Here is an 11,985-nt window from a genome sequence, read left to right as displayed (position 1 = left end):
CTATTAAATTCCCCTAGCTGGAGAAAGACGCTGTTCAAGATCTTCATGCATGAGTGCACAGAGGGCTGTATGTTTGTCTCTGAGGATTTAGCTTCTAATCCATTCTTCGAAAAGATCAGAATCTTTCAGCTAATGTTCAGAAGAGTGACGTGCCCTTCGTCAAATGGTGGCTGTCAAATGTTGACATTCTTCCATAAAATCACCAGAGGACCATGGTAAAATGTCTTTACGACACACTTAGGAGTACTGTTGTGTTTCGAACATTGAAAGGAAGGATGTGAGAGGGTAGAACCCACTATATGAAATACTACCTTCAAACGAGAAAATAAGCAAAAGTCAGGATGGGTGGAGGCTCACTGCATACTCGGAGGCTCGGAGCCCAAGGTACCTTCCCAGGAGACCTGCTCACAGGAGACTGAACCCATCACCAGGCAGGACAAGGAACTGAGCTGCAGCTGCTGGGACAGCAGGCCTTGCCCCTTGGCTCCAGGTAACTGGTCCACTTCCTAGAAAGCCCTTCCCCCTCCTGCTACTCTACACTGATTTCCTCATCCGTGAAATGAGGGTGATAACATTTCATAGGGAGTTTGTGAGGATTAGTAAGACGCTCCATGTGAAGTATGTGTTGCTGTGCACAATAAACGTTAGCTATTGTGTTATAAATTCCTTCCCCTTCTCTAATGAACCAGCTCCAGCCTCCCCACCCCAGCCCCACCTTCCTTACCGAGGTCCTATCCCTGCTTCAGGTGATAGCAACCTCTCGCCACTCTCCCTCACTCCTCGTTCTGCATCACTCACCTCTATCACACCTCAGCACGTGCTGCCTTGTATTGCTACTTCTTTTAATCCAAAGATTTCTATTTTGCACTATGTAATTTCATTCTCCTGTACCTTTGCTCATGCTAATCTCTTAGCCTGAAACAGGCTCAGTGAGGGTTATTAATAAGGTCAAAGTCATGCAGGTCATGAGTGGCTGCACTGACTGCAGAGCTGGGACTTTGCTATTCTCCATCTTTCCTTCCGTATCCTCTGTTCACCTGGCGCGACGCCTTGTACATGGTAGGAGTTCAAGAAATGTCTTACTGATTTTTTTTTTTTTGCGGTACGCGGGCCTCTCACTGTTGTGGTCCCTCCCGTTGCGGAGCACAGGCTCTGGACGCGCAGGCTCTGGACGCGCAGGCCCAGTGGCCATGGCTCACAGGCCCAGCCGCTCCGCGGCATGTGGGATCCTCCCGGACCGGGGCACGAACCCGTGTCCCCTGCATCAGCAGGTGGACTCTCAACCACTGCGCCACCAGGGAAGCCCCTTACTGATTTTTAAAAGGGGAGAATATTGTAACAGCAACTTAATGTAGGATTTGGCAATTACATTGCCATTTAAACAATCAATTCAGAAAGTTTTAAATAATAACAGCATATAGTGGGGGTGCCAGAAGAGAGAGAGAGGGGTGTTTGATGTGCACTCCAAAGCCAGAGCCAGATGTGGGGCTGCCAGGGCCAGTTGAAGTCTGACTGCATGCTGATACTTCGGGATCCTAAGGTTTGACTTAATAAGTGCAGATTCTCATGGGATATGCAGCTTGATGTGTTCTTTTAGGGAACAAATTACAGGTTAGAGGGCGTGTGTGTATTTAACTTGAACAAAGACTGTATCTACCTGATAAGGAAAATGTAAAACTTTGTTTAGTCTTTTGGAAGATTTGAGCCAGACTTCTTGTATTCCATGAAGAGTCTCTGAGGGCTTCCCTTGTGGCACAGTGGTTAAGAATCCACCTGCCAATGCAGGGGACACGGGTTCGATCCCTGGTCCGGGAAGATCCTGCATGCCACGGAGCAACTAAGCCCGTGCGCCACAACTACTGAGCCTGCGCTCTAGAGCCCACGAGCCACAACTACTGAGCCTGCACACCTAGAGCCCATGCTCTGCAACAAGAGAAGCCTGCAATGAGAAGCCCGAGCACCGCAACGAAGAGTAGCCCCCGCTCACTGCAACTAGAAAAAGCCCGCATGCAGCAACAAAGACCCAACGCAGTCAAAAATAAATTAAAAAAAAAAAGAGTCTCTGAGATTTCTTTTGCTAGAAAATAATTCATCTGCTAGTGCTAGAAGAAGGTAAAAAGGAAGCCGTGAGAATAAAGCAGGGGCCACTCCTCAAGGGTAGGTGGCACACCATTAACATGCTAGGGGGCTTCAGAACAACTCAATTCTTGCACTCCTTTATCAAGGGAAAGCCATGTTCAAGGTGGAAAAGGAAGCAAAATAGCCCTGTTGAGAGGGAACTGAATCCCAATATAGCGGAGGAGATATTTCATCAAGCACCTAATAGATTTAAATTAAATTTGAAGTTTCCAGCTTCAAATGAGTTACATTTTTGAGGAGGGAAAGGATTTGAAATGTGATTCTGAAACCATTTTAGACGATCAGGCAGCACTCCATCTTTTCAGACTTTGTGTTTTTCTGTAGGTTGGTTTCAGTTTCTCCAGAGAAGAATTTCCTAATTTGTCTGGGGAAGAATATGCCCAGATGCCATCACTCTGGGGATCAGGTATGGAAAGGGGACCTAGGACCCCAAGTTCAGCAGGTGCCCTTTCACAAAATCCTTCTGTTCTCAGCCTCATGCTCACCTCACACGAGGCCTCCCCAGTATCTAGAGAGTCCTGAGCCTCTCTTGTTCAATTTCTATTCAACTTCTCCAGAGAATAAACCTGCTCCCTAGGAGGGGTGGCCATGCAGAGCTGGGGAAGAGGCCTGTGACCTAAAGCCTTTGTGAACAGAGTTCTGAATAGAGATTGCAATGCTGGATGTCAGTATTTTTCAATACTCTGTTAGAAAGTTTTAATTGAAGTACATCATACAAACAAAAGCCCACAGCTTGATGAATGATCACATCCATGAGTCACTATCCAGATCAAGAACTTGACTACCTCCTTGATCACTTTTGACCAGGAATATAGTTATAGTTATAGTTATAATATAATATAATATAATATAATATAGTTATAATATTCTTACCTGGTTGAACAACTGAATACAAATTATCTTGATTAATGAGAGTTTCTAGTGTTGTGACAGGGGACTTTGCTGTGGCCTTGTCCTGTTAAACACATGTATCTTCCTTGCATAATGCCATTGAAGGTGAGCTTATCAAATTTATGATCAAGGCAAAGGAAAAACAGAAAGCTAACGCTCTGTCCTACATGACAGTGTCAAGAACCAATAAATTTTTGCCTTCATTTAAGGATCAGCTGTTCAAATGGAGGTTGAGAGTTACAGACTTGGATTAATAGCAACACATATCCAAAAAACTTAAGAATTTTAGTAGACTACAGGCACTAACTTACCCCAATGTTAAGACAATCTTAAACTGAATTATTGGCAAGCCCAAACTGCAGAGAAGGTAATCAATCATCTTATTTGACTGCTTGGTTGGCTGCACACGGAAAAGCATATCATGTTTATTGTGGTGCATTTTGATTCAAAACAGTAACTAAGAATGGCTTAAGGCCTAGCAATAACGACACAAAAATAGTGTAAGTGAATGTAGAGACCTAGTCTAGAGCAGTGCTATCGAGTATGGGAGTGACTGGCTACATGTAGCTACTGACACACTTGACAGAGTAGATTATAGAACATTTTCGTCATTACAGAAGGTCTTTTGGAAAGCACTGGTTGGTGACGATAGGACTAAATAGAAATATCAAAGTTGTCTTCAAATATCTGAGATGGTTTTCTGTAAAAGAGGGTGAGGCATTCTTTATTGCCCCAGATGGAAGAACTTTACTAGGAAATAAAGTTATAGAAAATTTTTTTAATAACTCAAACTTTGAAAGAACTTTCTAACCATCAGAGCTTGTTGCCTGCTCCTTCCTTGATGGTTTAGGCAGCAGCTATAGGATCCTTAATCAGTATGTCACAGAGAGATTCTTGAAATGAGGGAGAGTTTGAACAGAGTTGTTTCCAATGATACTTCCAGCTCTGTCCTTTGTTCTAGTGGAGATATTTTACTTTATTGTTATAACAATTTTTCATATGGTTACAAGGTTTTGTCCCAATGGATCCTACTTGCACCGCTCCAGCTGGGTCCATACAGAGCTGCTCAGCCCTGCACACAGCCTTGTTCTCTCCTTCCTCTTGGCATTTTTATTTTCTCCTCCTGATGCCTAGAACAATCTTTCTTCTCTAAGAACTTTTGTCCTCTTCACCTAACTAATTAATTCCCACATGTTCTCCTGTCTCAGATCAGACATTTCTGGCGATCATTTTCTGATCTCTTCTCTCCAAGTCTGACATGGGCACTTCTCTGATGTACTCTCTTAACACTGTTCTTCCCCTATCATGGCTCTCAGCACACTGCATTGCAAAGGCCACTTTACTTGTCTGGGTCCCCCAGTAGACTGGAAAATCCTCAAGGACTGTCGTAGCGGTTATCTCACTCATAGTAGCCTCCCCAGTTCCTACACAGTGTCTGGGGTTACTAGGAAAGCCAAATAAAATGAAAACGTGACTATTTGGGACTGAAACCAGAATGCGTTGACAAAAAAATGCCTAAAAGTTATTTCAGTGTAAATATTAAGTGGGTGAATATTCAATCAATTGTTGACCAAAATCAGAATACCTGGGCTTCCCTGGTGGCGCAGTGGTTGAGAGTCCGCCTGCCGATGCAGGGGACACGGGTTCGTGCCCCGGTCCAGGAGAATCCCACATGCTACGTGCCGGGAGCCATATAGGAAGTGCCTTTGAGTCTCAGCACGGACGAGACCCATAGTGCCAAGCAAAGCTGGTACTGTCAGGTACAAATAAGGAGAAGCAAAGCTCTCCTCTGTGTGGTTCCCTTGTTCTCCTCTACTCTTGCTTAAGGTGATTTTTATGGGATTGCTATTAGTATTGGGATATATTATTTATAATTTTGGTGGAGGGTTTAGGAAAAGACCCTGAATTAGGGTAAAACTAAAAAAGATTGTGATCACCCCGGCTCCCTTAAAGACTACACCTGAAATCCCCATTCCCAGGCTAGGGCATTGGGTTCAGGGAAATATATAGGAACATTTGTGTGGTAAAAGCTTACTTTAGAAGACGAGTTATGGCCCTCCGGGGGAGCTAGAGATATGTTAAAAAACACTTGGGTATGGTGGTGGGAAAGTTTTATGCTATAATGGGGTATAGCAAATTAGATAGAGTAGGCTATTTGGCAACCTTTAATAAGTTTAATTGTTTTTTGTATAGAAATAGATATAAAGCACAGATTATATTTTGTAAGTATTTTACAAAGGAACTTGGTGATCAAAGGTACAACGCCCTCCCTTGAGAGTTGTTAAAAGAATAATGTGCTTGAGTTTGTGCTTTGAATAACTGGCTGATTGAATAGAACATACAGGTACAAGAACATCTAATTTTGAAACCGCAGACTGCGTTCCTGACCTTTTTATGTGACCAAGAGATGTGTGACCAACATGTACCTAACCACAGGGGACGAAAAAGACTATAAGCGATAAAAAGATTACTTAACCTGTTTAACCTGCTGATGTAATCTGCTAATGTAAATTACTTTTGTTTTATGGCTCATGTAAGGGATTTTTTTGGTATGGGAATAAGGTTACTAAGATTGAAAATGAGATTACTTTATAGTATAAGTACTACAGAATCAAGAAAATAAATTTGTCAGATCCTTGCATCCTTTGAGGTGTCTTGTGGTCTGTCCACGCCGACTCCGTCTCCCCTTTGGGTAAAACCTGTCCAGCTGGGGCTGGTCCCCGGCAAGTGGCGCCCGAACAGGGACCTGAAGGGGTAAGTATTATTTTATTTTATTTTATTTTTTTTTCTTTCTCAGACGGATAGGAGTCTCACCGTAGGGTGCTGCAGACCCCCAGTCAAGAATACTGGTTAGGAAGGTGAGTAAGGCGGTGTCAAGATGGGACACGCTGAGTCCAAAGAGAGGCTCTTATTTATTGATATAGTTAAACATATGATAAATGGAAGAGGAATTAAAGTAACTAATAAGCAACTAACTCAATTTTTTCAGTTTGTACAGGAACAATGCCCATGGTTTCCAGAACAGGGAACTGTTAATATAGATACCTGGCAAAAGGTGGGGCAAACTTTGCAAGTATATTACAGTCATTTTGGACCTGAGAAGGTTCCGGTAGATACTTTTACTTTATGGAACCTTATTAGAGAGAGCATTGCTCCCTTGCCTGAAGGTCAAAAGAACCCATATAAATCTCCTGCAGAAGTAATAGATGAATGTACTTCGTTACCTTCCCCAAAAACATCTAAAGAAATTGAGGTTTTGGCTGCAGCCTTAAAAGACTGTAACTTTAATGACAATGACTCAGAGGAGGAAAATGAGTCACCTAATAATGCTAAGTCTAATTTGTTAAAAAACCCTCCTTTTGACGATGAATTGCCTCCTACAGATCAGGATGATATAGATGCTGCTGCATATGACTATGAAAGAAGGAAATATGAACCCCATGGTGCTTTTTCATTACAAGAAACTAAGAAAAAGAGGCCTAATTTACAGGATATGTGCCCTTTGGGTCGTCTGCCGACCGCCCCACCAGCACCTTTAAGTTCTTTACCTTCCCCTTTAAAAAGGTCAGGACATTCAACTTTACATAGGGGCCCACCACCTCCACCACCTTTTAATAAAGGTCAAGGCGAATATAAAAGATATAGGAGAATAAATGGTGATGATGATGATTATGCTTTTGCAGCCTGCTTTCCAGTCATTTTTGAGGATGGTTTTGATGATGATGATGTTGTATATTGGGATCCCTTGCCTCTAAAACTTTTAAAAGAACTTAAAAAGGCTTTGCCTGAATGCTGAAAATGCTGTGAATGCTCAAGGATTGCCTTTGACAACTGCTAATCTTTTTGTGGCTATGCTTAGCTTGCTTTCAGTTCAGGTAAGTGCCAACGGTACGTATTGGGCTTACTTTCCAGATCCTCCTATTCTACATGCATGTACTTGGACAGATTCCATTATTCCAGTAACCTCCTCATTTCCTGAATTGACCGATGGCATTCGAGGAGTACAAGGCTATAAACAATTTGTAATTAATTTTAACTACTCATTTACAGGTCAGACCGACTTTCCTCCAATATGTTTTTTTCTTGGTTCAGGGTTAATAGAAAATAGTCATACAAAGAATGGGTGTTTGTCAGTAGTTGATGCAGGATTCTTGACAGACTCCCCTAAAAAACCAGTAGGAAAAGATAAGACCACAAGATATCTATGGTCATTGTTAGGGAAAGTTGTAGGACAAAATCAAGTTTATGTTAATAAACATCCAGCTAAAAATGTTCATCCTCCTAGATATGATGATTGTGATGAGGCTGCAGGGGAAGCTACAGATAAATGGGTTTGGATAGATATTAAAACTGGATATCCTTCATGGATATATTGTATGTACAATAAAGAGAATAAAATAACCATTCCTGGAACCAAATATTATATTTCAGATTGGAGTATTAATTTTCCTGAGGGAGATTATAGAACATATTTAGGTAAAGGCTTGCTATACCCATGGAATGATTCCTATATTCCCCGTCCATTGAAGGTGAACAGATGGAATAGTCATGGATGGGTGGCTCCTATTTATACCTTTGTTCATGAAAATAAAACTTATTATCAATCTCAGTTATGGAGATTGCCCTTAACCACTCATAAAATAACGTTAGTTAGAGCTACTACCCATGTGGAACAGTACTATGTTCAAACCTGTGTGTCTTCTCCGTATTCCTTATTGCTTTCTAATGATAGTGAAAAATTGCAAATTGTACAAAATAATATGAGGTTTTATATTACCTGCCAGCAATGTATACTGACCACATGCATTGTTCCTGAAATGAATGTGTCAACCATAATAGTGTTAAAAAGACCAGCTTATATTATGCTGCCAGTAGCGCTTAATGAATCTTGGTATACAGATATAGGGGCAGAAATTGTAAGACAGGTTGGAGAGCTCATGCGACCAAAAAGATTTGTGGCTACTTTGATTTTGGGAATTTCTGCCTTGATAGGAATACTGAGTTCTTTTTCTGTTGCAACATATGCTTTAGTAAAAGAAGTACAAACAGCACAATATGCTAATGATTTATCAAAAAATATATCCTTGGCTTTAGCAACTCAGGAAGCAATAGATAGAAAGTTAGAAGCTAAAGTTGATGCCCTTGAAGAAGCAATTTTACATATTGGACAAGAACTTACTGCTTTAAAAATTCGCCTATCTTTAACATGCCATAAAAAATATTCTTGGATATGTGTTACTCCCTTAAAAGTAAATCATTCTGAATACTCCTGGGAAAAAATTCAAATGCACATTTTGAATGTATGGAATTCTAGTGATTTAGGAATTGATTTGGAACATTTACATAAACAAATTCATGATATTGCAGCCTCTCAATATGATATGAATCCCTCTAAGGCTGCTGCAGAATTTTTACAAAACTTACAAAGCTATTTTAAGGGTAATTCCTTTATGCATATTTTAATAAATTATGGGGCTGCCGGAGTGGTTATAATTTTGCTCCTTATTTCTTTTCCAGTCATCATCCGATTAATTCAAGCTGCCCTCCAGAGTGTATATAAAACCAAAGTGGAATTGCATACTGCCTTTTTAAAAAATAAAAAAGGGGGAGATGCCGGGAGCCATATAGGAAGTGCCTTTGAGTCTCAGCACGGACGAGACCCATAGTGCCAAGCAAAGCTGGTACTGTCAGGTACAAATAAGGAGAAGCAAAGCTCTCCTCTGTGTGGTTCCCTTGTTCTCCTCTACTCTTGCTTAAGGTGATTTTTATGGGATTGCTATTAGTATTGGGATATATTATTTATAATTTTGGTGGAGGGTTTAGGAAAAGACCCTGAATTAGGGTAAAACTAAAAAAGATTGTGATCACCCCGGCTCCCTTAAAGACTACACCTGAAATCCCCATTCCCAGGCTAGGGCATTGGGTTCAGGGAAATATATAGGAACATTTGTGTGGTAAAAGCTTACTTTAGAAGACGAGTTATGGCCCTCCGGGGGAGCTAGAGATATGTTAAAAAACACTTGGGTATGGTGGTGGGAAAGTTTTATGCTATAATGGGGTATAGCAAATTAGATAGAGTAGGCTATTTGGCAACCTTTAATAAGTTTAATTGTTTTTTGTATAGAAATAGATATAAAGCACAGATTATATTTTGTAAGTATTTTACAAAGGAACTTGGTGATCAAAGGTACAACGCCCTCCCTTGAGAGTTGTTAAAAGAATAATGTGCTTGAGTTTGTGCTTTGAATAACTGGCTGATTGAATAGAACATACAGGTACAAGAACATCTAATTTTGAAACCGCAGACTGCGTTCCTGACCTTTTTATGTGACCAAGAGATGTGTGACCAACATGTACCTAACCACAGGGGACGAAAAAGACTATAAGCGATAAAAAGATTACTTAACCTGTTTAACCTGCTGATGTAATCTGCTAATGTAAATTACTTTTGTTTTATGGCTCATGTAAGGGATTTTTTTGGTATGGGAATAAGGTTACTAAGATTGAAAATGAGATTACTTTATAGTATAAGTACTACAGAATCAAGAAAATAAATTTGTCAGATCCTTGCATCCTTTGAGGTGTCTTGTGGTCTGTCCACGCCGACTCCGTCTCCCCTTTGGGTAAAACCTGTCCAGCTGGGGCTGGTCCCCGGCAGCTACGGAGCGGCTGGGCCCGTGAGCCGTGGCTGCTGAGCCTGCGCGTCCAGGGCCTGTGCTCCGCGCCGGGAGGGGCCGTGGCAGTGAGAGGCCTGCATACCGCAAAAAAAAAAAAAAAAAAAAAAATCAGAATACCTATAGGTACACACACTTTTCAAGAAAGTGAAAATACTTGGCAGTGACTTGAGAGAGAGAGAGAAAAAAAAAAATAGTAACTGTTTATCATTCAGTTAACACACATTCTATGAGACCAGTATTATGCTGATACCAAAACCAGGCAATAATATCACAAGAAAGGAAAACTACTGACCAATATCCCTTATGACTATAGATGCAAATATCCACAAGAATATACTAGCAAACCAAATCCAGTAACATATAAAAAGGTTTATATACCAACATCAGTGAGATTTATCCCAGAAATGTAAGGTTAGTTTAACATCCCCAAACCAACAAACATCATGTTAGTAGAATAAAAACCATGTGATCATCTCAATGAAAAAAGAGAAAAAAGCATTCAACAAAAATCCAACACTATTGTGATGAAAACACTCAACAAACTAGCACTAGAAGGGAACTACCTCAACCTGATAAAGGGCATCTACCATAAACTCACAGCTAATATATTTAATGGTGAAATACTAATGGCTTTTCCTGTAAGATTAGGAACAGAACAAGGATGTCTGTTCTTGCCACTTCTATTTATCATAGTAATGGAGGTTCTAGGCAGGCTAATTGAGCAAGAAAAAGAAATAAAACATACCCAGATTGGAAAATAAGAAGTAAAATTACCCCATTTGCAGATGGCATAATCTTTTATATTAAAAAATCCTAAAGAATCTACTAAAACTAATTAGAATAACTAAATGGGTTTATCCAGGTTGCAGAATACAAGACCAATATACAAAAATAAATTGTGTTTCTATACATTAATGAAACCAAGCAGGACACTGTGGGAAACTCCCAGGTACAAAAGCCCTTCCATGTCCCCTGTTTCTTGTTTGCAGAAAAAGGCTTTAGTCACTAGGGGCATCCCCTGAGTCACAAAAGCATCGCTCAAGAATTAATGATTGAAAAGATATAGACTTGTATGACAAAAATAGCTGTTAGGCCAAGAGAACTGGTAACAGTTTAAACAGTAAATTGGCCATATAGCAGTCACAGAATCTTTAGTTCCTCCCTGAAGGACATAGATAACACTGTCAGATGCACATTCCTGAGTTGTTTTGCAGATACTAAAACTGCCACCAGAGGGAAAAAGCTAACTGCATGATGACCAGGCTGTAGCCATGACATAAGCTACTCAATCTTGAGTAGTACTAAATCTATGGCTAGGACAATTCCAGGAACTGGCCTCAAGGGAATGGGAAAAAAAACAACCTGGAGCTGAAAATTAGCTGCTTAAAACAATCAAGATGACCTTGACCAGAACATTGCATGACCAATTTTAAGATGATTCTCGGAACTGACTGTGCTGTTCTGCACATAACCCCCACCTGCATGTCCTTGAAGATTTACTTTAAAAGCTCTTGCACTCTGATTGGCAACTTGGAGCTGGTTTGGGGGATGCCAGTCCACCATCTTCCCAGGTTGCCAGCTTCCTGAATCTTTCTTTTCCCACCAACCCTTGTCTCTCAAACATTGACTTTTGAGTGACAAGCAGCCGAACCTGAGTTCAGTTCTGGTTCTGGCCCGTAACACTAAGAATGAACATTCTAAAAAATAAAATTAACAAAAAAATTACATTTCCAATAGCATCAAAAAGAATAAAATACTTGGGTATAAATTTAACAAAAGAAATACAAGACATACACGGAAAACTACAAAACGTTATTGAAAGAAATTAAAGATCAAAATAAAGACATCCTATATTTTCAGGGATCACCAGACGATATTGTTAAGGTACTTCCCCAATTTATCTATAGATTCAGTGCAATCCCTGTCAAAATCCCAGCTGTCTTTTTTGTAGAAGATGGTAAGCAGGATCCTATAATTTATATGCAAATGCAAGAGACCCAGAATAGTCAAAATAATCTTGAAAAAGCACAAAGTTGAAGGACTCGCATTTTCCAATTTCACAACTTACTATGAAGTTACAATAATCAAGACAATGTGGCACTGGCTTAGGAAAGACATAAGTAAAGGGAACAGAATTGAAAATTCAAAAATAAATCCTTAATTGATAATCAATTGATTTTGACAACAGTACCAAGACAATTAAATGGGTATAAAATAGTCTTTTTAACAAATGGTGCTAGAACAGCTGGATATCCACATGCAAAAGAAAGATGTTAGA

General features: G+C 40.2%; 1 protein-coding gene across 1 annotated transcript; it reads left to right on the top strand.

The window, feature by feature from the left end:
• The first annotated feature begins 6,881 nt into the window (after positions 1 to 6,881).
• Positions 6,882 to 8,747, top strand: LOC132519062 (uncharacterized). The gene is made up of 2 exons (XM_060147029.1): positions 6,882 to 7,559; positions 8,548 to 8,747. Exons 1-2 carry the CDS (start codon positions 6,882 to 6,884, stop codon positions 8,560 to 8,562), a joined length of 693 nt encoding a protein of 230 aa, XP_060003012.1. The 3' UTR covers positions 8,563 to 8,747.
• The last annotated feature ends 3,238 nt before the right edge of the window (positions 8,748 to 11,985 follow it).

Source organism: Lagenorhynchus albirostris, chromosome 4 (genome assembly GCF_949774975.1).
Source record: "Lagenorhynchus albirostris chromosome 4, mLagAlb1.1, whole genome shotgun sequence".
NCBI classification, from domain to species: domain Eukaryota; kingdom Metazoa; phylum Chordata; class Mammalia; order Artiodactyla; family Delphinidae; genus Lagenorhynchus; species Lagenorhynchus albirostris.
Note: the sequence above shows the minus strand (reverse complement) of the source record. Positions and strands in the feature narration are given on the sequence as shown.

What these genes read in the sequence shown, in the direction of transcription:
- LOC132519062 (XM_060147029.1), top strand. Translation starts at nt 6,882, where the DNA reads ATGCTTAGCTTGCTTTCAGTTCAGGTAAGTGCCAACGGTACGTATTGG.